This window comes from Cyclopterus lumpus, chromosome 15, assembly GCF_009769545.1.
Source record: "Cyclopterus lumpus isolate fCycLum1 chromosome 15, fCycLum1.pri, whole genome shotgun sequence".
Taxonomy (NCBI): Eukaryota; Metazoa; Chordata; class Actinopteri; order Perciformes; family Cyclopteridae; genus Cyclopterus; species Cyclopterus lumpus.
The window spans coordinates 11765669-11791442 of record NC_046980.1 but is presented as its reverse complement, the minus strand read 5'-3'; the positions used below and the strand labels follow the sequence as shown (position 1 = coordinate 11791442).

Here is a 25774-nt window from a genome sequence, read left to right as displayed (position 1 = left end):
CAAATGAAGACTTTAGAACAGCCAATAAAACATGGTCAGTGATCACTAATGCATTTTAATAGGCACATTCTGACGTTTGCTTCAGTTCTTTAAAATGTAAGCCCGTTTGCTCATTCGGAATAACAGCTACATTCTTAGTCTGCTGATTCCTGCCGATTATATATATCTTCCCCGTATTAGTCTTTTTTTTTTTTAAAAAGAAGGCCTGCCACACTTGAAATAAGTGGATAACTAAGGATCAAGTTAGTACCACCTGAGGTGCTAATCCTATTTGATCACAATTTGTATTTTACCTCTGTAAGCAGCTTATTGTGAATGTGCCTATTTCTTTCATTAGAAAATATATTCTAGCCTGAAGCAGATACATTGCATCTGCATCTGGGTTGATGTCTTTGTTGCTGTAACATAATATTATAATGTATCTATTCTGAGGTAATATTTTTATCTAACATTGTAGCAGCAGATCTTGACCACAATACAGATCTGAACATTCACACTCAGATTCAAAAGGTTAATTGAATATAACAAAGAACATACCTGATATTAACAATGTGAACCTTGCCATCACTAACATGAATTAATGCACTGATCCGAGCAACCTCTTCCTCTTCGTTACAGCAAAAGGCATACTGAAACAGAGTGTAGAGATGTATTTTTCCATGCTCCATCAACTGTATGAATTGAATTGTCTGTGAGATAGCTGTCTTTCATGGGCAACCATGACAAAAATGAATGCAGTGACTACAAAACTAGTGTATAATCATGCATAATATCTTGATAAGTTGAGTTGTTACCTGCAAGATTCCATCCAGGATGAAGAGTTTCATGAAAAATAAATCCCCGTTAGCAGGTCCTTGGTCCACATAAAGTATAGTCCCCTCGGTCAATTGAGTCTGAAATCTCACAGTAATGTTGTTGAGTGCGCTGAGGTCAATTCCCTCGAACTCCATGTATGAATTCCCAAAGTACTGAATGTAGCTTGAATCTATGAAATACAAAAAGCAAGAAAGAAAAAACAGGGTAAAATGAGTAATAAAAAAAGCAAGCCAGTTAATGCAATTAACTTAATTGTCAATTCTGCTGAGACTCAATTGATCTCTGAAAAAAGAACTAAACTTTTCACTTGCTTTCTCCAGAGGACTCAGTGCACAAGGTGAGATACACAACTGCAACCTCACAATTATTAAAAATTCAGAGTCTGGCTAAGGACACCTCAGCAGGGCAGATGTTTATTGCCACTGAGGCTAGAACATGAACTTTTGTTCCTATGCGGTCGCACACACTACTTGATTGTGATCCTTTTTCAAAGTCTGATCTAAATAGTTTCCTCTAGTTTGTTTATGACTCCGGAATACAAGAATAAAGGTTTTGCCAGGATAATCCTTTTAACTTCCTGACATTTTTTTTCCATCTGTAAAAACAAGTGTGGGAAAAATTGTTTTGACGGGTGAGAAAAAAAGTTTTGGAAGGATAATCTTTGTAAGGTCCTTCAACAGGTGATTTTAATTTTTGTCAGGCTCATTTTTGTTCAAAATATTTGTTGCTGTATTGGCCACAATAATGCGCTACTACTCCATGGTCTAAATAGAACTAAAATAAATCGTGATTTCTTCCAGGAGAGTTTAATTTCACCATGCACAAGGATCACATTGTATGTGAGCAAGTTACTTTACTGTAATTCTTTTGTCTTTTTTAGAGATGTATTTCAATCGGTGCTAATTGCCCTTAGCGTGAGCTAATTCTGGTAAACCATTAGCATTTAACCCAGCTACAACTTCAGTTAAGTGGAGTGTTCATGTCGGGGACACTTGAACACTTATGAGTGGGAGGTTTGTTTTTTAAAAATGTCTTTTGGATACTAAAGTTAAGCAGATCGTATTATGATTTGCAATGTGTTGGGTGGGGATACTGGAGTGTAATGGACTATATCAATGTTCAAATTATTGATTTGTCAGGAGTGTGCATGTTTTAGTCTTGTGTCCTGTCAATTCTATAATGTTATGGTTTTATCTTCAATAATATTTAGTAGTTCTTTTCCAAAAAATATTTAATTATTTAAAGCATTAATGATAATTAATGCTGCAAATAACAAAGAAACGTATTCTAAATCAAGCAGTCCCACTGTCATCACTGATACTGTGTCAACAAACTGTGTGAAATGTTCACTGTTTTAAGTATTTAGGAGCACACACAGATGAGAAACGTTGAGTTTCACAGTCAATATTGATTTTATACATCAGATAGCTGGCTACAGAGGTTGTTTTACCCCAAATGCAAATTAGTGGGCAGCAAAGTACTTTACACCTAAATATAAGAGTGTAGGCTGGACACAATGGGTAGGAATGTAATGACTGACTGTACAATTGAGAGACCTTTGTTCGGTTGATTATTTTAGCTGATGAAAATGTTTTTCCTGGATGAGAGCAAAAAACAATGTTTCTGCCTCGGCCAGACAAAGTTTATTCTATTGTAATGGTTGCGTTGTCACTATGTGATGTCTGTTTTGTGGACTCCAGGAAGAATAGCTGCTGCAATAAACTCAACTAAACTCACCAATAAAGATCAAAACATTGATAAAGAATGTAAAAGTGGGACCTTTGGACACTTAATAGCATCATTTTTTACATTCTATGATAGCTAGCAGAACAGAATAAGCACTTTGGATTCCTTTTTGGCAATTTAAATTAATATGGCTATTATACATGTGTATCATATATAATTGGATTATATTTGTTGAATATTGCAATTAAAGTGCAATGCTTATTCTTAAACAGTCCTTTTGTTGACAGTTGAGCCATTGGTACTTAGAGCAATCTATGTATTCACAGGCATTGTTTAATTCATTCAATACTTAAGTAAAAGCAACGATGACTCTGATTGATGCTGTCTTGTTTCACAGCGGGCAGGGTGAGACCAACACTTAGTTGGACCCAAGCTATCCAAGATATTAGAGCAGTGAGCTAAACTTGATTGATTATGTTAGCAGATGAAAGTCAATTTTATTTTATTAATATGTATTTTTACAAGCTATTCCCATCCAGATTTAACATCTCTTTCTCAGGAATTCGAGCCAAGACAGCAACATACACATTATAATTGTGCAATGAAGTCATGTATATTAAAAACATCCCTGTGTGAAATCATATTGTGAAGCATCAACCACCTACAGTGATTTAAAAAGAATAGTCCCTCTTGCTTCAGATGAAGTGAAAAGGTCTGAAAGATGGATTAAGTATGGTTTATGTTCAAATGACTTAAGTGCTGTAAAAAAGCATACTTGCTTGATAGTTTACTTGCAATGGGTGCCATTAATTCTGAGGTAGTAAATAGACAATGTATTTGAGATTTCATATCTACAAACACAAGAAAGCATCACTCAAAGTCATAGTTGCTGATACTTACATATTTACATAAATAAAACAAAGCTTATTAACCTTACATGGCCCCCTCTGACTTTCACTGACGTGGCTTACAACTCTAACATGGAGATGTTCAAGCCACAAGTCAAATGTTGGACTCCATCCATTTTCAATACCGCTTATCCTCATTAGGGTCGCGGGGGCGCTGGAGCCTATCCCAGCTGACATAGGGCGAAGGCAGGGGACACCCTGGACAGGCCGCCAGTCCATCGAGGGCACATGTAGGGACATACAACCATTCACTCTCACATTCACACCTATGGGCAATTTAGAGATCAGGAAATGTTGGACTAACTCTGGAATATCAAACAAACAAAAATAACTGGCCTCATGGGTGATTTAGCTTGGTCTAAGAATCCATGGTTAAACCAGGGGAGAACGACGGGCAGCAGCTGCCAACCCTCAGGTTAACGTTTTTTTTTAGCCTACTGTTGGCAAACTCAACTTCTGCTGCAGTTTGTGGGTTTTTGGCACGCAATTGTTTCTTGCTAAACTCTCCCAAGTAAAATATAAGTTGTGATGATTCATTTTGTTCAGTTTTATGACAACACAATGGTTGGGGTAGTCGGAACTACTACTGCTACTTTGAGCACTGGTTCAACTGTCCAAAGAAAGCATCACAACATAAATATTAAATAAACCACATCCAATTCTATATAATATCAGATTAATCTAAATTACCAACATCTAAATGTATCTAAAGTGAGTATTCTGTCCAAATGTTCCACTCTTATGCTGTTGTTATTTGTCTTCATCTTTATTGAAACAACTAGTTTAGTTTGTTAGGATCCCATTAGCTACAGCAATTTAGCAGATATTCTTCTTAGGATCTACAAAACAAACTTCCCATATCATCAACCATTACACCTTACATACAATTTAATACTCATCTTTGTCATCTATGTGTGCTCCGGTTGCAGTTTGGTCACAGTCAGAGTATCAGTGATGAGTGACTCTGCTTGATTTACATGTTGAATAAGTTCCTTTGTTTTTCCAGTATTTACTAGCTGGACGGACACAATTCTTGTAGAAACGACCAAAGCCATGTTATCAGCAAACTAACGTTAGCTATGCGGTCGATTTAACTGAGGTTGTAGCTGTTAGTGGACCATGAAAAATATGTTTTTCCCTCGTTAGCTAGCGGTTTACGTCAGTATAGTTAGCGGCAGATTAAAAACACATTTCTAGGCAAACGAAAGACTTGACACTGATGTTACAAAACTTGTTAACACACTTGTGTTTTAGAGTGTATGGAGGAGTTAAAACATACCTCAAGTCAGGAGCACTTTTAGTCTGGTTTAGAACCCTTATAAAAGAAGGAGCCTAACAACAAAGACAGAATAATTCACCTAGGAAGTTCACCAGGTAAAACCTTTTTATTTTACGACCCGTTTCAAAATCTAGAAAGATCAACTCGTTCCTAAGTCATAAATACAGGAAATGAAAACAACTCAGGAAAGACTTATTTTTCTTGGGGCCTCTATACATCCATAAGTTGTAAATGTGCACTGTACTCATCAAAAAAACCTTACAACATGGATGGCATACAGCTTAAGAGACAAATCCACAGTGTGGGGATTCAAAAAAGCTAATTATTTTTATGTTAATTTGACGAATTCAAAAGTAGCTAATTATTTTGACGTTAAAGGCTCTTTGGTAGCATCACCGTTTTTTTTCTTCTTTTGCTCACTTTACAGGCATACTGTAAATAGTTTTATTTGCCAAAAAAGCTGTGAAGCATGCAAATGGCACTATATTAGGCGGGAGAGGAATCTTGGCTAAAATGAAGGTATTCATACAAGTTTATTACATTCCTCATTTTATAAAGGAATAACATGGCTTATATTATCCATGAGAATGGGCAATTATCGGATATTCCAGTAAAAGTTCCACTGCCTGCAGGCTTATTGGGGGTTGTGACGCAGACAAGCTTAAAAGACTGACACAGCCTGCAATTGGAGGCAAGCATTAGGGGCGCTCATGCTCAATATATTTCTCATTTGAAGGAAGTAGTTCAATTTGTTACAGAAGAGTTAAACCGGAAAGCCTGTTAAAATGAAAAGCATTCCTGGATGCACCCGTCTTATGCTCTATATGTTCTTATCTGAAGAAAACAAAATAAAAATCATTACACTAGAGAAATCAGCAAAGATTCTTTTAAGTTGTTGCCATGATTAAATCGGGCGGCTAAGAGTGAGACCTGTATCAATATTTGTTACGCGTCAAGTCCCAATGGGTTAGACCCTCTTTGATCTGACAGTGGGCCCCTCAGGGCATGAAGCAAACAAGCTAACCTAAATACCCCCATTTTCTCTGGAGAGTAACATGACCAATACCCTGAGGGAAATCCCCTCGCAAAGAAAAGTGAGAATTATATTACTGTGATCTGTAAATTAATGAGGATAAATGCACACAGCAACACTGATATGCTGTCTTCTGCTTGACTCCTGACAATGGGGTCTATCAATGCTGATGATGGAAAATTACCCCTCAGAGACAAAGCTATTAATTCATTTTAAAGCCTTGTTGAGTCTGATGTAGACTTTGATGCAGTCTGAGGCTGCTGCCATGAGGCAGTATCATTCTTCATTAGCAGTTAGCTTCAGTCTCTACTTCACTGGTCTCCTGTTTTTTACTGCTACCATACATTCTCACACCAGTTTTTTGATCTACATGCCTCAAGTAACTACTTTGGCAAAATCTAAATATGTTCAATTTAAACCGTATACTATTTTTGTTTTCAACTTTAATACCTTATGTTAAGCAGTATTAGTATTTTCTGTATTACTGTTGATATTAGAACAGGATGGGCTAACATAACGCTGACTGAGGAGTTTGTCACCGCTGGACTCAGTTCAAAAGCTTTTCTAGTTTCAATAGGGGGAAAAAAGTTGTCTCACTGGAAATATTTCATGATATAAATCTTTCATTTCAGATTCAATTAGGATCTTAATACATGCCCATAAAAGATGTGAGAACATTGATACGAGTCATATTTAATGTTACTTGGAAAGGTGGAACACAATGTTGCAGCACAGACTGTATGGGAATGTCAGACAGGTTAAAGTGCAAGTTATTCCTCTATAAAAATATCATAAGAGAAATACAAGCTTAAGATCAATTAATAAGAGGATAGACTTTGGGTGGCGAGATTTAATTGATATAAACGTAATGTTACATTTATTTAAAAGAAAGGCAGGATGTAAGTCCTGTTTCATGCCTGATTTATTTCATGAGGTAATAGACTGACAGATTGAACTTGTCACAGGGCCGCGATAAAATACTGGTGAGGACCATTCTTGGACCTCTTGCAATTTCAGAGCCCTGAGGGAAGGCAAAAGGTCAGTCTGTACTATATGGAAACCAGCTGGAAATGTCTTCTTATACTGCTGACATACACAGCGCAATACGATCCTAAATATAATATGGAAATTTAAAAATCTATTGCATAACTATATCTCTGTTGTCTGGTTTTAAAAATAACTGATGAAGTTACTTGCTAAAATAACACATTTAGACACTGCTTTTTAAAATCTCAAGCAGCCTTTTTTTCATGACTATTCTTCACTGCGCACATCATGCGGACGTCATCATGAGTCACGAGAGAAACTGAATCACTCAATATATCAAAATGTTTACAGGCATACTAACTGGGCACTGCCAACTCAGTCCTAAACAAGAATGTTGGTATTTATTAGTGCAAGACAGAACAAATGCATGCATGTTAAAAACGAGGACAACCAGGTGAGTGCCCCAAGACAGGTGCTGCATGTTGTAAAGGACCCTCTGGGTAACCTCTTACTCATCAAGTTGATTTTGAGGAGCTTAAGTAATTTCATTTCTGCTACACGTGGCAGCAACAGATAACAGCTTCACCTGATCACTCCAAGGAAAGTCAACCAAAGCGTGGCTTAGCTGCAGTAAGCCTCCCTCCTCTCTCTAGATACCCATCTGCTCTCATATTGTAGAGCTCAAATACTGGAGCTCAGCATTAAAAAAAAAAAACTTTACCCAGAAGACAATCTTTTCAATCTGGGGAATAAAATCAACTTTTTGTAGCTACTAGTTTAGCTGAACTGAATACATTTTTTTCTCCATCAAAATTAAGAAAGAAAAGAAAAAAAGACCAACTGACCAAATTAATAATTAAGATGTTAACAATAATTTGTATCCTAGTGTCCCTATTAGCCCCTCTATGTAAACATTCCAATTGACTTGGTATATTTGAAAGGTTGTGGAGCAGTCTTAGGTTTAAAGGAGCACTGTCTGAGTCTATTTCAAGCAGCACCAAGGGCACTGCATGCTTTTAGATGGTGACCTAGTTAGATAAACTCATGAGTTTCTGGGTCCCCTTGCTTTAAAACTTATTTACTCGGATTATGCACGTATATGTAAAAGAGTAAAGAGATGTTTCGGTGTGTAGATGCTTGGGTTTGTTTTTCTTTACCAGTGTCTTAACCCTCTCCAAACCGTTGCAACATGCACTGGTTGAGAGCTGGATCAGGTGCAGCGGGTAGGACTCCATTATGTTTGGCCCAAAGTGATTTTCAGAGTGTCTCAGTGAATTGGTTCAGACTCGCGTGTGTTCAATAGGTCTGTTCTACAGCTCTGTGAACAGTTTCAAAGGTAGACAGACCTCATCTGTCAAAGAGTAACAATCTGCCCAGGGCTCCGAATTCCTCCCCTCACATAGATGACTGAATCCAATACCAATAATGTATGACATATCATGTTCAATGTCTTCATTTGAGTGTTAAAGGATATAGCGACAAATAATGATTGGACTTACCACTCTTTGATATTATTGTTCTCAAACTGAAATAGAAAATGCACTTGAGTGACCAATACAAAACTAGATTTTAACAGGATTTGCTGTCACCACAGCTGCACAAACTACAACAATCTCTCAATCAAACCTAATATATCATCCATCGCCTGCTATGTCCCAAAGGCTCTAAAATCACATTTGGAGAACCAGCTCAGTGGGAGTCTCCTCTCAACTTGAAACTGGCAAACATTGTGCAGCAAAAATGTTCGGGGGGAAGGACAAGGGAAGGATAGCTTTGTAATTTGCCCAAAAATCCCTGGCCCATCATCAGTACAAATTGATTGGTGTAATGACTTATCAGTTTAAATAATTTAGTGTCACTGTCTTGCACACATAATGTGCATGGAAATAATAATGTCGTAATGAGGGCTATGACTTGATTGAGAAACATTATTCTAAATTGATACACTACCATATTTCTCACTCCTGCACTGAGTCTATGTTTTACAGAATATGAATATAATTCATAATCATATGCATTTCCTTAAAAAAAGAAGAACAGAAAAAGTTAACATCAAAAGTATGTAGAAGCATCCTGAACACACAGACAAGTTCAAACATGAGAAACTAATTTGGACTGATGCAAAATTGGAAATTCTTAAACATATTCAGCTTTTGAAGTTGTACAAGTCTTTCACAATTAGTAGGAACTGAGCTAAACTGCATTTCAGTCTGCTTGAAAGAGAGCACAAGCATACTGCAAACATGTAACAATACTCCATTACAAATAAAAGCCATATATTCAAAACCATACAACTATTTATATTTGATCTAATCAAATATACAGCAATATAAATAAAGTATAAAAAGTAAAAGTACTCAATCCACAGAAAAATGCCCCCTATGAGTGTTACATGAATTAGTAGGATGTACAAATGTTGAAGCAGCACTTTACTGTTGAAGTTGGACGAGGTGGAGCTGCTGGGAGTTGATCTATTTTAGATACAGTTAGTTAGTTTAGTCCGGTTCATAAACTGCAGGGATCAGGCACCTTAAAAAACAGTCACAGTTGAAACACAAGGGCTCATGAGATGATGAATGGGAAAGATGAAAAAAATAATTTCTGCAGCAGCAATAAGCATTAATATTTCTGACTTTTCTCTTATCCTTTGCTTTTTATGTGAAATACCGGACAGTGTTATCTCATTAGGTCTGAATGAGTTATCTGGATGAGAGGAAATGTCTCTTTGGTGAAGCTGCTAATGACTCATAGACATCTACAATGTTAAAAGGCTTAACTAAGCCTTTTAATGACAAGGAGTGACGAGCCAAAAAGGTTGGTAACTACTGGATTTCTCTTTAGCAATGTATTGTAGAAGCTTATTTGTTTCTATGTAAAAACCTAATCTGAAGAGTAGCTACCAGATACATTAAGTGAAGTAATAAAGTGGAGCATAAAATGAATGTACCCGACTACATGTACCTGTAGATTTCTCCGCTGCTGTTGTTGAGTTGAGTGTTGGTGTTGACACCCTGGGTGTGGAGCCGCGAGTGGTATTCTTGACTGCAGTCGTCAAGGGAACGGCATCCGTAACAGGAGGCAGGCAGCTGACCTTGTTGATGCCATCTACACAGGAAAATGCTTCTAGACATGGATTCAACAGGCAGTCGTCATAGTTGTGCTCACAGTTCCTCCCCTGTGTATGGAAAATAAACGTGTCCTACGATGAGATTTTAAATGCAATATAATGTTTGAATAATTAAGTTTGCATTAAGTAGGGAATATGAGTTTATGAAACAAAAAACAGCCTTTTAAAAACCATGTGATGCAAGATGGTATCTGATTACTGACGATTCAAATCATTTCATGTGCAACGTTAACATTTGGAATATGTAATGTTTTATCCAAAGTAACATTATGAGGTGTACATTGTTTGTAGTATTAGTTGTAAAAAGTGTCATATGTTGTCATGTTATTTCGACGAGACAGGCATCTGACTTACCTGCTTTACGATGAGAACAAATTATGATCTAGTAAATGCCGAGAGAGGACTCAAGAGTCCAGGGTGCAAAAGGGTGAAGGTTAATAAAAAGAGAAAAAAGACAGGACGATGGGGAATAAGTTGGGGAGCCTCACCACAAATCCAGGTCGACAGAAACAGGTGTAGCCATATCCTGGATCATTCTGAATGCATATCCCCTGGTTGCATGGCTGTGGAAGGCACTCATTAATGTCATCCTCACAGTGAAGGCCTGTCCAACCTGCCAGGAACAAAAGCCCACAGAGTGCCGTGGTGAGCCCAGGCTCTCCTGCTTCCACCCTCTGAAGTGAATATCAATCAGATTCTCCTACATTGATTTGCTTTTTTTGGGGTTCACACACATACAAAGACAAGAAAAGGCTTTCACTAAAGAGTAAGATGCCACATACATTTTAATGAGCCCGCACCGTCTTTTTATCACTGTCTTTTTTAGTACTGTACGTCTACAAATTTCCCCCTGGAGAAAAGAAGATGACATTTGAAGCGGCTTTGAAGCACATAAGCTATGCAGGCAATATGGCAACCTTTAGTGATACTTCATGTGGCCTATTTCAATGCAATATGGGCATTCTTTAAGTATTAACATGGTTTACATATTGTAAACTGTCCTCTAACATCTGGGGCACTTCAAAACATGTCTTGACATCTAGGCTCTGTCTTAGAAATCTTGTTCATGAGCCACAAAAGGTTTCCGTAAACAGGTCTTATGAAAGGAAAAAAAAGGCTTTGGTTGCCTCATTTCTTAGTAAATTGAGAAACTCACAGGATGTCTGCGTGACTCACCTGACCTGCAGTGGCAGGCGTAGCTATTAATAAGATCTTGGCAAATGGCACCGTTGTGGCAGGGAGCTGAGCAACATTCGTTAGCATCCACTTCACAGAAATCCCCCATAAAACCTGGTGGACAGCTAAGAAAAAATATCATACTTTCAGATTGCGATGCTGTCTCGCTGCGCTGTCACTTTCTTTTTGTGGGTTTGACACACTCCGTCTGTTAAAACGGTTTCTTTTAATTATTTATCAAAACAAACATTTTTTCAGCCGGTAGTTTCTTCTCATTTCAGAGTTTATTATTCAAAAACAGACAAATCTGGAATCTTAAGAGAAACAGCGGTGGAATCAATAAAGCAGATGATAAACTAAAGAGTGGGTTCATTTAAAATGAATCTAAGGAACTACTGTTAATTAACATGTCACGTCATGGTCTATATAATATTCTTATAATGGCTCTGTGGGGACTTAAACGTATCTGCATTATTTGACAATAATCTGCACACTACAGAGTCATAATAATAATAATAATAATAATAATAATAACAACAACTTTCTGTTGCACTTCACAGTGCCTGTACTATATCTGAACAACTCAAGTCTGTACATTCAGATGCTCTCCTGAGAAAGAAATAGCAATGAATCAGTCCAGCGTGCACACTGTCAGTTACATATTCATAATGAATCCAACAACAAATCCACAAGTACTTTGGAGTACTGGGTATTTCCATCCCACCTGAATAACGTTGAGAGGAAACACTGTTCAGTGTTGTTAACAGATGATGTTGCCAAAAGACTGCTCTCAAATAAAGGGCCCTGGTTGTTTTGTCCATGGCTTGGAATAAAGCCCTCTATGTGCTTCATATCTAATCAATTTGTTTCAACACATCCTGGTTGTGTTTAACCAAAAAAAAGTCTGCTGAAAACTCAAGGTAAGTTTACAGAAAACAAAGTTGAAATTAGAGATCTTAATCAAGGGGAAGATAAACATATCGGACTGATTCAGCAGTGCATAAAATCCAAAGGTACCCAAAGTGGGAATGTTTATGTGTGGTAAAGTTTTTCTGTCGTGAAGTTGGTGATTTGAAGAGGATAAGCAGCACCTCGAGCAAAGAGAGGTACCACTCGATTCTGCAGATGTCATCCCCACAGGCTTTAAGTTTTGTAGAAGAGAAGACATTTTCCAGATGGACAATGAGCCTGATCATGCATCAAAGCTACCTGAGGACAAAGGAAGACCGAGGTCTGCTGACTTGAATGGATTTTCAATTCACAGTCACCAGACCGTGGCTGAACATCTTTGGGAATATTTGACATCAGAAAAAGTGACACGAGCAGAACAATGTAAAGAAACAATGCAGATTCTCAGATTTAGCACAAAGGAATCAATAAATGGTAACAAACACTGGCTCTATTCATGAGGCTAACATTCCTCTTTGGGAATTGACTTCTGTTGTAAACTTAGATCATAACCAAGTATAATCATATACAACACGAGGAAATGGGCAAAGAATTTCATTCATAACCTCTTGGCTGCCCAACACAATAGAGAGAGAATGGGGAGGTTTTGGACCTCTTTTACCAAACACACCACCACTTCACACATACCATGCAGATAAAACACTGTAATTCATGTACCGTATGTGGTCTGCCGAAGAAACCATTGCATGACTCGTATTTTCTGATCAAACCTCTCCATTCAAGTGGAAAACATATGTGGAACATACAAAATACGCTTGCTTCTCAAAAATATTATTATTATATTATGTGAAGTCTGTGGTGTTCCCACAAAAACACAAGATGGGAACCTGCTGTCATTCTAACACTGAACAACTATATCTGTATTTATGTTTTGTGGTGATGTGAATTTACTTTTTTAAAAAGCACAATCAAACATCTTGACTGATTACTGAATGTACATAAGGCCAACAACAAGTTAATACGGTAATGTATTAATACCATAAATAATGTAATTTGATGTCCAAAGAATCTTTAAGTGCACCCGATGCAAAATCATCATGTTGCAGATTGATGATTATATATAGGGTTAGGTGATTATTATCATTTATATTTGTACGTATGCAAATTAGCCTACAACAACGTAAACATCGTAATAAGAATGCTGGTTCGTGCGGTAGGCAGTCCAGTACATCAATATTGTGAAGTGCACCAACCTGTTTGGACTTAGACGTAGTCTGGGATAAATGAAATTATGACGCCGAGCATATAGCAGCACATCAGCACACAGTGGGACAATGTAATTAACTGTAAGGCATCCAGGGAGCTGCTGTGTCAAATCAGCACACACTTACTGCATACACCTTGTATTCAGATACACTTCATCACTCAGGGGGGGAACATGTCAGCAATTAAAAGTAATAATTTGTCGAACCAACCTGGAGGAGTGCTACGGTGTATGAAGGCACAAATATATAGTAGCACCATTCTTTGTAAGACACATTTATAGTATACTGAATACATCCTCCCCAATTTAACAGGGGATGATTGTTAATAATAATAATAATCCATTTAATTTATATTGCGCTTTTTAAGATACTCAAAGACACTTTACATGTTACATTATACACCAGAGTTCACCTGTGATACCGACTGTTTATTAAGCCCTTCCCCAACTTACGCCTGTCAAGCATTCCAGTCTGTTCAGTTTGCTGTCATACTGGTGGCACATTTCAGTATAAGTTCATCAAACAATAAAAGACTTAAGAGTGGTTCACCTCACCTGCACATAAAGTTTGATCCCTCGCCGTCAACGCAGGAGGCTCCATTGAAACACAGCGAGGCACTAAAAGCGGCTTCTTTGCAGACATCTATATCATTCTCACAAGTTCTCCCTGCATACCCTTCCTGACAGAAGCATGCATATTTATCAATGAGATCCACACATGAGCCTCCATTCAAACAGGGACTGGAAGCACAGTCCTGCAAATGAAAGGAGACTTTAGCAATAAGTATGTTTGACAGATTCAACCAATGAAATGCACAATTTACCGTCTAAAATGGATCATTTGTGATAAAAAAAAAGAAAGAAAAAGTAACAACTTTACTTGAGAATGATAGTTAAAAGGCAGATGATCAGATTATCCATTGAACTAAATACTCTGCTGCTTACTTTGTAAGCAACTCAATGTTTTATCTCTCCAGCACAAGCTGTGGTTTAAATCAATTAGACATTAGACGAAGCAATTTCTTTTAATCAGGTATTTGTACAATGCTTACATGATGCCGGTAGTTCAATTGACATATCTTGTACAAAAATCAATCATAGGTCACAGAAAGATTAGCCACACAAAGAGTACACAATTATATTGTCATTCTCTTTGAACAACCAACAGGTTCATTAATCAAGCCCCACTCACGTCAATGTTTGTTTCACATCTGCCTCCAATCCATCCAGATTCACAAAGACAGGAGTATGAACTTACTCCATCTTTACAGCTGAGAAAAAGACAGCAGATGGGGTTCAAATTGATTCATCAAAAGTATACTGCTGTATAAAATCAACCAAGATGCGAGGTTTTTCTGTATAGTTGATGCAGAATCATTAGCTAGACATATACTCTTCTGAACAACTGAGTATTTCCCCTTTAACGGAATTAATGACTCTAATTTAGAGACTATACAACAAGTGACCGATATGTCTCCACTCACTGCGCTGGCAAGGAGTGTAATTAAAAATAATTCCATGCAATTTCCACACTGCATTTGCAGTCTTTCTGTTCGAAATAATGGCAAAATCTGTACCTCCCATGAAGACAAGGTGCTGACACGCATTCATCAATGTTGGTTTCACATTGGAGGCCGATGAAGCCATCAAGGCACGAGCAGTGGTATTGATTATCTGTGTCAATACATTTCCCACCATTTCGGCACGGGTTTGAAACACACTCATCGATGTCAACTCCACACCGTGCCCCTAGGAAATGAAGGGTATTTTAGTAAGACATTACATTTGCAACAACTTGATAAGAGAAAGTTGTTTTTTAGTAATTCAGTTCTACAAACTAGACACTTAGGCTGACTTTTGATCATTCTGCAACACCTCTGGATCCAAACTGTGTTTTGGATCTCTGAAGACTTCATTGTACATGCTCCGGGAAATGGTCCCGTTTTTACACTTTTTGTGAACTTGACAAATCGAGAGGAATAAACTCTGACTATGTTGACTGCAATGAAGAAATATGCTGACAAAATACATAAAAATGGCTATTTTTTATTTAATAGTTTACGGTAATTAATGCTAATCATAGAGTAATATACATGATACATTACATAGCATGACAACGGCATATGTTTCCGTATGATTAACATTGAATCTCAAACTAACGGACCATACTGGACTTGTGTTTAAGTAACTAAACATGGGTTCAGCATTCTCTACACTTTGGTCAGCCAAACCGCACAGTGGACAATTATTTAAAAAATCAGCATCATAAAAACTGTATGATATGCAAATCAACGTGTCAAGACCCTAAACTTGAGACACAAGATACATAAAAGTCATTATCTCACTATGTACAGAAACATTCATACATTAGTATTGTGGCATTGGAGTAACAAGCAAAGTTAACTTTCAAACATCAATTTATAAGATGACTAACAAATACCCAATTGTGTTGGATGCGTGTTCTATGCCACAAAGAAATCCCTGTCCGCTGTATCTGTTTAGATCTGATGATCCATGTATTACATTGCCACGGGGATACCACACAACACGATAAGACCGACATGGTCAGAAACTGTTTGCTTCCAGTCTACACACCTTATTATATATGCACTTGTACATTAATGCGCTACCCTGTGTTCAATGCTAGAACTGCAGGTGTAAATTCACCTTGTGTTTCCCTCAAAGATATAAGAAAACTACATTATGGCTCCAACAACAAGTATTGCACGAGTCATAATCCTCAAAATAACTATAGGGAAAAAATGAAATGCTAGCATGGTGTTGATCCTTTGAGTTTGTTTTGTAAATTCACAGATTTTCAACCTTATCTCTACTTGTATCTATCTGGGTACTGGCTATAGTGTGAAAAACACCTGCAGTTGTTGGCTTCTTGGCCAACGCTGAATCGGACTACGGAGACTTTTGTTTCATTATCTGCATAACTACAGGCATAACATCACTACACTATCACTATGTTTCGGCTGGGTGTCAGTTGCTGGTGCGCAATGCATCCTGGTACATGTAGGCACTGTCGCACAGCTCCGCGAGTAGAAGAGTCTGCGTTCTCTGTCAATGTAGCAGGCACTGAGGAATGTATTGCTTCAATGGACTACAGTTTAAATATCCACATAACAGGTGCCAATTTTTTATCGGAAGTTAGTTATGAGAAGATGTTCTGCTCAATCACAAAACAAAAACTTATACATGGAAAATATTACAAGTTAAGTGAAACAAATTGCCCTCTGAGGGCAGGCGTACTGTCTTAAAGACGCCATAATGGGTTCAAAGTCTTAAAGCTAGAGTGAAGATAATGGTGTCATATGAAATGAGAAGACCTGAAATCACAGAAGTACTCGCTAACCAATCAAATCTTTTAGATACCAAATCCCAGCATGGCTTTTTCTATTGTGTTCCTTAAGGTCTTGGTGTCTTGATGGGGTATTTTGAAGGGATTTTATTATCATTTTAAATCAGTTCCTTGAGTGGTACCAAATAGGTTTTAGCACCAAATCTATGTAGCAAAAGGTATCAACACAAAAGATAGCTGCAACAACTTATGAGACATAATAAAGCATAAGGATGGTCCACCATATACCTCCATCATCTTGTTCTGAGCCCTATTACACTTTCACTTTGATTGATTCAGCTGATTTATGACTTGACACACACAGCTGCATCTCAAATTAATCTTCAGATGATGTCTACACTTCTGTGTGTTATATACCTGCCATCTCCCCCTAAAGATCCCTTGCCAGCCCTTACAAACACAGTAACGTGTGGGTCTCTCAGTTAACGACCACAAGAAGCAACCAGTACGGTCCTCTGAGAGCAAAACACTGTCTCCTAACAGCCGCATGCTGTCCAGATGAAGCTGCCTCACCAGCATGACGTGTTTAATCTCTTAGTATAAAGTGATCACAGACTGCCAGGGATGGTAAACAAGAACTTTGTGTGTGTAGTTAACCGGAATTCCATTAAAGGATTTCTGGGTTTTTTTCACCTCAAGGTACCTCTCGCTAGCATATTATTAGTGTCAACGTACCTTGAATGTTTTTAATGAAAAGGGTTTGCCATGAAAAGAAAACATTATCCAAAGTGCCTTTATCTTGTGTCGATTTGATACTTTATCTTTAATTATCAGTATCCAGCTGCCACATAAATAGCAAGTGAATCAAAGCATAAATATTACATCCTACTGGAAGTTTCAACCAAGTCGTACACCCTAATCTTCAACAAAATATCATCTGAACTTGCTCAAACCTTTTATTTGAATTTCAAAAGATGGAAAGGGATTGTGTGTCTGATGATAGGAGCACTAATGGCTAGGAACAGAAACAGTTTGTTGTATGCTGCAACCGCAGATCTCTAAAGAAAGGGGAAATAAATGACAGAAGAGCCATTAATAGCTCATACTAAAGACAAAGTCTGCCTGCCGAGAATTAAAATGTTGACTCACCGATATCTAAACCACAGATGAAATAGAAGAAAGAAACACAAACAATTGTGAAGATTGATTACTTGTTTAAGTATTTCATAGAGCAAAATTGCTTCTGAAATATGAGCATTTGCAGCTTTTCTTGAACTCTGTATGACTCTAAAAAAAATATAATATGGTTCTAGCCTAAAACAAGCAATCTGAAAACAACAGCTTTTGTGGGAAATGGCTATTTGTTTGTGATTTATTGAGAATTTATTGACTAAATAAATAATAAACTCTTTTAAAAATTGATCAACAGATTAATAGATCAAAATAAATGTTAGTTTTAGACCAAACCTAAACAATAGTTCACGTTCACATCCTGAGTTTAAATTCAGTAAAAACGGGCCTGCTTTGAATTAAAGTGATAAACCCCTGACTTTGTTTTGTGTCCCACTGATAGTAGCAATAAACAATCGATTTAATGAAATAATTTCTAAATTTGACTGTAAAACAAATGAACCAAATACAAACTACTGATATAAAGAAGCATGACGTCTTTAAAAAGGCCAGTTTAGCCATATGGGTTCCATATTGGTTACTTCTTTCCACTGGCCGTCACTCTGATGAACAATTAATCAGTCACATCCATCTGCACTACTTGCACTATCACCACCTTTCTGCACTACATCCCAAATCCATTGTCATTGTTTGTTATATTGTACATACTTGTTAAATGTTAATGTTACTACTCTGTTGTCTTTAATGTCTTTTTTATATTGCTTATTGACCAGTCTAATTCCATGTATGTGTACACATAGAATCAGCTTTATTGGCCATGTATGTTTACACATACATGGCCAATAAAGCTGATTCTGATGTGGAGGCAGCAGTCTCAGAGGTAGATATCTCAAAACCTGGGCAAATAAAACCAAAGCTACCTCGTTTGCTTCATGTTTTTGTAATTTGGGTAAACCGAATTAAACAAAAACAGTTTACAGTTATTTAACAACATAAACTCAATTAAAGACTTTTAACCAATTGTGCCGACTCAAGGAGAAGACATGAATTGTACTGAAAAAAACCTATATGTTCACCGTCCATCAGCCACATTTAAGATAACTGAGGACTCACTAAGTAAGTCAGCTTTAGTCAGAGAGTTGATGCTATTTATTATTTATGCAGACCTCACAAAAATAGCAATGAGATCAGAGGATAAATGAAGGTGAGAGTTCAAGCTGTGAAGGACTCACCAGATAACAGAATGTGTCAAAATGTGTCTCCCTTCTACCAACAAATCAGAAGCAGAGTTGACTGTGATGACTGTTTGAGTAGTCAAAATTATTCCAGTGACTCATGTGGTGAATAAATGTGGTCCTAGTTTAACAAACGGGGCATTGTTATTATTTTACACTAACGTGGTAAAAAGATTATGTACCAACTTCTAAAAATCTCAACTTCCTTTTTCATCTGAGAAAAATGTAAACAGACATAGTGACAAGAATATGTGTCATGCCTCCTGTGTTTCATCATGAAAGAGAATAATAAACCGACATCGGGTAACATTTAGAAGGATTAATTGGCAGCATTGAAATATAATATTCATAACTATGTTTTTATCAGTGTATAATAACATTGAAATCGTAGTGTTTTCGTCCGCTTAGAAAAAGGCATTTATATCAACAAAGGGAGCGGGTCGTCTTCGACGGAGTCCGCCATGTTGCACCGCCATGTTCCTACGGAAGCCCAGAAGGTACATTTGCTCTGGTGAGAGCAAATGTGAGAGCATCAGACGGTTTACACCCCGGCATTAGTGGTGTTTTTACGAGTACTTTTTAATGTTTTGATTTAATTTCTTATCACGATGCACCGTGCATCTGCTCTGCTCTGCTCTCTGTTGGGCTGATCTCCAACTACACACACACAAAGACACACACAAAGACACACGCACAACGCGCGAGCAGATAGGCCGCTTTGGGGAAGTGAACCCGGTGACGTAAAGATTACTTGAGCTGACGCCAACTACGCCCGTCACTCGAAGGCAACACAATATTTGCGAGTAAAAAGCCAATACTTGTACCGCCTCTATGTTTACACGATCAGCCTAAATATTTGTTATAAACTTCTCAGCCGACACAAAGCAGCCAGGAGGAGAGAGGACAGGAGGAGTAACTGATACAGAAGAATGTGTTCTTCATTCTTTATAAACTTCAACTCACAAATGGTATTTATTTGATTAACATTTTTCTGAATTTTTTTATTCTATATGTTTTTTAAGCAATTATTTAATCATGTAGAAAAGAGGTGTATTTAGTTGCCACACAATCTTACACACTGGGCCTTTTAGTGTACACACAAAAACAATCATCGTGTTCTCTCATTGCAGATTGCAAATCGCTCCTTCTTGAGACAACTGATAACTGGTTTCATTTAGCCAAAAGTGAAGCTATGCTATCACTGGAAAATTCGCAGTTTGGTGTTCAGCAATCACTGAACACCAAATAATTAGAGGAAGTTGCTACAGAAAGTGAACCATGGCTAATGTAATACAGACGTGTGATGAGAGAAATGAAGAGATACATGAACAATCTCTGATTTGTTCAAAAGAACAATTTGTATGACCCTATATCCCGTTACCCATAGACGGATGCTCACATTATGTATTTTGCTGTTTTTATTTAGGTCAGATCTGAGGGACTAAAGTATGAATGAGATGTGGGATTACATCATTCATATTTAATGCCGCAGACTGGTCACCAAGGGTCTGAAAGTTTTTAAAAAGACGTACTAATTAGTACTAACACTCTATTATTAAACACATGTATAAGTCATGTACTAACTCTGTCTCAAAGTAGCAGGAACTGTCTTGGTCTTGATACAATTAATTAATTCCATTCACGTTAAATGTACAATACACCTCTAAAGCAATAGATCTGTGCAAAGCCTCAGTGGCAAACATTAAAATAATGACCAAAGTTTAATCATCAAGTTCACCCGCTAAAATACTGAATCTGCTGCAGCCTTAACAGCAAAGCGCATTGACAACGCCAGAGTATCCTCCACCAATGTGCTGACTGAGGAAGCTGCAACAATGTGCTGATTGCACCGGACTATCACTCAAGGGAACATGCTCCGTGATGATGGGTGTAGAAGAGAAAACAGAACGTGACGAATAGTGTGCTTAAACTGCGATTTATATCAACAAGATTACGCATTAATCATGTCGCTGTAATGAACTCTGACCTCAGGACAGAGCACAGTTAAATAATACATTATTGTGATTGCAGAGCCTTTTAGACAAAACATCCTAAATGGAGGAAAAAGACAACTGGTATCTAGACAACTGCTTCCAGTGTAAGATACAGCATGCTTTAAAGTGTTTGTCAATCGCAAAATTCTATTGTATATAGAATTAAAGCATGTGATTATGCCAGATCCATAACTTAGGGTTTTTATTAAGTATGTGATTAATTTTAACCAGACTGGATAAGATTTTTAAAAGAAGCAGCTTTTTAATCTTAATATATAACTTCTAAGATGTTTAAAAATGTGAATAGAACAAGTCTTTTTTCTTCAATCATTTTTCAAAACTCAAACATGTTAATGTAAAAATGAACACAAATAACCCATCAGTTTAGAAAAGACTGAAATGGTCTGAGAATGTATACAAAAGGGAACACAACTGTGTATAAAAAAAGAAATAGATGTACTGACCACTAAGAAAATCCAATATGAATAGCAATGCAGGTGGGAATGAAGTGTCATTATAGCTTAATCACATCCATGAAAGGGAGTAGATATATCACGAGACTGATTTATTTAAGAAGCTTCAACTGTTACAGTCAAAATGAATGTTGGCATTCAATATGCAAAAAAAACACAACAACCTTGACTTCCCTGATGGCTGAAGCAAATAATATGATAATACCATCAAGTGACACAACGAGTTATGGCATTTCAGAGATAGAGCAGATGACGCATCATACCATCAAAGCAGAATAACATTTAAATCAATTCCAATCTGGCTGCACAAACAAGATGTGATGAATCAGACTAAGATGGCAAATGTACTATTCGATTCAAATAAAAAGTAGTCACACACAGCTACAGTATAGCGCAATGAACCCGCTTGTGTTTTTCTAAAAAGTTGCAATGCTGTTACACTTGTTACTCGAGTTTGAGTTCTTGTTGGTTTTAGCCAATCCAAACTAGCCTCTGGCCGCTTGCTCTCTTGGGGAACCCTGTTTCCTCAGATGAGCTTAGAGCAACAGAAAAAGTAATGACTTGTACTGTGCTGTGCGTCGGCCTAATAATAAAAGCTGCTTCTGTGGGAATTGGGCCATGCGTGTCAGGTTCGGCTCTCCAGAGTAGCAATACCTCAGAGATTCCACCCCCCCTCTCTCAACTGGGGAAGGATAAATTGATGATACAGTGTGGAAGACAAATGAAATTAATCTTCCTAGAGCCTGACAGGAATCGGCTTTAGTGCGCACACACATACACTTGCTCTAAAATAGCTTGATATGCGCATGAGTGCGAAATACCACAAATGGATTGAAGTAAAACCACATTAGCGATCCAGGACGAGCTGATGAAATGAAATAAATTAAACTTACAGACACTTAGATGTTTTCATCAGATAAAACAGGTGACGTAAATTGATCGCGCGCTGCCTTAGCTCAAAGCTTCCACTGTGTCTTGTAGAGACAGGTGGGCTAATTAAAAGCAAGTATTGTGAAGCAGTTTTTTTTTTTTTTTTTTTACACTAAGCCAGATCTGTGTCGGTTACCTCGATAGTGTGCGGCCGCAGTAGTGTTGATAAGCTTTTTAGTTTGACTCTCATATTGATCTTCATGTCACCTGAGGGAAAAAGAGCTACCTGAGTATCCCGGGCGACAGACACACTTGAAGCCCCCGGGCGTGTTGATACAGATGCCCTCGTGTAGGCAAGGTGAAACCTCACACTCATTCACATCCAGGTCACACAGGATTCCAAAATAACCAGGAGGGCAAATGCAGCGGAACCTGAGGAAGATAACGCTCAATTATTAGGAAATTAAGTGAAATTCAATGAAGACCAGTGTCTCAGACAGCATTGAGAGCAGATTTTATTTGTGTGTAGTTCAGTTCTTAGCATAGCTTCAAAATATGCAGAATTGTTTTTCTCAGTAGAAACTGCACACACTAGAAGCAGTAACTAGAGAAAGTGTGTGTGTGTGTGTGTGTGTGTGTGTGTGTGTGTGTGTGTGTGTTACAACCCCACCAATAAACCATTTTTCATTCTCAAAATGATAGGCAGTTCTTAAAAAACAAATAAAAAAACAAAAACAATAGGGCAGCAATTATGTTCCCCTGTGTGTACTTAATTTTAATTATATTTGATGACTTGTTACTTAAGAGCTTCATCTGTCCAATAATGCGGTTTACTCAATTCTAATCCCTCCCTGCAGCTGCCGATGGGTCTAATGTCCCCTGACCACACACCTCAGAGGAAATGCTTATTCTGTTTGTAAGTGAGCTAATAAGAAAACAAGACATCAGACACCTCCGTGCTAAAATAATAACTACATCTTTTGATTAGTTAGACATCATTTGTCATCAGTGAAACCAGTTACATCTCATCATGGTTTTTATCATGCCACAGGAGATCTGTGCTGCCTAATAACGTTGACTCGAAAAGGCTGGACTGATCCGAGACATCTCTGCCACAACAATTAACACTTTCTTTATTGCACTCAGTTACACCGCTGGCTGCCACAATCTGCTAGTCAATAACAATTTGTGGTTCCCCGCATACAGTAGATGAGATAACAATTGCAACTTCTACAGAGTATTCATCACCCCGGTACAGATGCTTCGGCTTGTTGGGTCAGGGGAGATGGAGATAGCGGCGTGTGCAGTGTGTTTGTGGTGGGCAGCGAGGTTAAAGAACACCTGATGTGAACTCCATGGACTGTGCAATCAGGGGGAGCGCTCTGAGCAGGGCCAGGTCACATGGGAGAAAAATCATGACGGGAGACAAACTGGAGACAAACCATTTAGGACTCAAATTGGCCCTGGGACTTCGCTACCCATCTGTCTGACTAAGCCCGGAAGCCCCGGGGCTCCCATTAAGCACAGTAGAGAGCAGCACCAGTGGAGTAGAGCCCAATCTAGATACACGATGTGTTCCTGCTGAACCCGCTCACTGTCTTTTGAATAGCAGCTTATGTGTGTCAAGGATGAAGACGTGTTATATAAACACTTTGAAGAAAAACATCACAACCGGGTGTGTTTTCTTTATCGTTCAAAACAAGTGAAGGAAATTAAAGCTACTTGGCCTTTACTGACGTGTGCATTCTTTTTCAAGCGCACAATAAGAAAAAGGTGGAAACAAAAAAAAGGAATTATATTCATACTTACTTGTTCACAAGGTTTTGACAAACGGCAGACTTGTGGCAAGGGCTAGAGTTGCACTCATTGATATCCTCCTCACAGTGAAGGCCGGAAAATCCCATCTTACAATCACAGCTGGATAGGGAAAATCATTAGTATTGATATTTTGTCTCAGATGGAAAATAGAAGATCTATCCGTTTCCCACTAGCACATGAGCAGAGTGGGAAAGATCTATAAAAATTTAATATTATTTAAACGTCATATTTAGTATGATTGCACACACACACACACACACACACACACACACACAGTACAGTGAAATGGATTTCAACTGTTTAAACCGAAAAGCAATTAGGGGCCATTTGTTTTGTTAACGACATTTTACCTCATTTCAACCTGAAATGGTACATTATTAAACCCATTAAAATACATTTTAAGAAAGCACAGTGTATCAACATTACAGTATAATGGTAGAGATACTCTGTATTTTCTAATGTTTTACTTTTTTTTCTTGCCTCCTAAGAAATGAAAAGCTGGTTAGGGATAACCCTCTTTACCTGTAGCTGTTGACCCGGTCCACACAGTTTCCCCGGTTTTGGCATGGATTTGAGCTACACTCATTGGTGTCAATTTCACACCAACCTCCTTCAAATCCTGAAAGATAGATGAGATGGTCATGGATCAGCGAGCCCCACTACATCCTGAAAAACGCTGGGCCGATGATAACAAAGACCCCAGTGAATGCCATTTTAATGGAACTAGTAGCCCCTGTAGCATATCTCATCTTCCAGCTCTCACTGTTTCCCCTTTGAGAGTATGTAAGTCTAATAATACTTTAGTGCCACAGAAAGATTGGTCTGAGGGTTAGTGGTTTGGGGTTTGGAAGGTGTGTGTCGCCGTGCATGTGTGTCTGTGTGTGTTTGAGAGAAAGCTAGTGAGCATCTTGTTAAGTTAGGATAAGAGGGAGAGGCTAAACCCAAGAGCTCTATTGCCCCTGCTCATTATGGGCTTGAGGGGCAGGATGGCTAAGCAGATCACCGTGGCTGTTTAGTTGTACTTTGGAAGGCAGCCTGGGAGCTTGTAATGTTCTGCCTGTCGGAGGTTTTCCTCTGGTGCTCGGTCTTCGTCTGGCCCTTGTAGGGTTTTCTGCTGAACAAGTAAAACTAAATAACTTAGTTGTATGAAGTAAAATAAAAGATGAATTGAAACCCAACTGCAACCCGACTATAAGCAAATGATGGCCAGAAAGGCAATACATGTGTGTGTATATATATATATATATATATATATATATATATATATATATATATATATATATATATATACACACACATATACATATACATATATATATATATATTGTCATGACCCGGCTCTTAGGCCATAACAAATTCCACAGACAACAGCTTGGGGATACTTAAAAAGGTTTATTGAAAGCATAAAGAAACGTTTACCTGTATGACGTGTGGCAGTCAGTAACATCAGTGGTGTCCATGTGCATGCGTGAATGAGGGTGTGTAGATGTTGGCGGTGCAACCCAAGTGTAACCCAAAGCCCAAGAGGTGAACGCCCGCAACGGTCTAGTACGCTCCAATAGAACCGCGCCCTGAGCAACACTAGTGCCGGCCTCTTATGCCGTTGTCAATCCCGGCCCAGGTGCGCTGCATCATGCCATCTGTCCCGCACACCTGCCGTGATCAGGGGCCGTCACACCCCCCCCCCCTTAAAGTCGGTGCCCCTAAGGGATCACCGGCATCAATGCAACGGTGCCCGTGACAACGCATCCGCAATAACAT

The 25774-nt window shown here is 38.2% G+C and overlaps 1 protein-coding gene across 1 annotated transcript in view; it reads right to left on the bottom strand.

Moving 5' to 3' along the window:
* Positions 1 to 25774, bottom strand: part of eys (eyes shut homolog) — a 146350-nt gene that overhangs the window by 54690 nt on the left and 65886 nt on the right. Inside the window, exons 25-35 of the mRNA XM_034551233.1 lie at positions 24536 to 24632; positions 24005 to 24112; positions 22482 to 22627; positions 14763 to 14934; positions 14378 to 14456; positions 13741 to 13940; positions 11013 to 11137; positions 10325 to 10449; positions 9671 to 9884; positions 795 to 985; positions 538 to 629 (exon numbers count right to left, since the gene is read on the bottom strand). Of these exons, the coding sequence (XP_034407124.1) occupies positions 538 to 629; positions 795 to 985; positions 9671 to 9884; positions 10325 to 10449; positions 11013 to 11137; positions 13741 to 13940; positions 14378 to 14456; positions 14763 to 14934; positions 22482 to 22627; positions 24005 to 24112; positions 24536 to 24632 (1549 nt within the window). The remainder of the gene's footprint in view (positions 1 to 537; positions 630 to 794; positions 986 to 9670; positions 9885 to 10324; positions 10450 to 11012; positions 11138 to 13740; positions 13941 to 14377; positions 14457 to 14762; positions 14935 to 22481; positions 22628 to 24004; positions 24113 to 24535; positions 24633 to 25774) is intronic.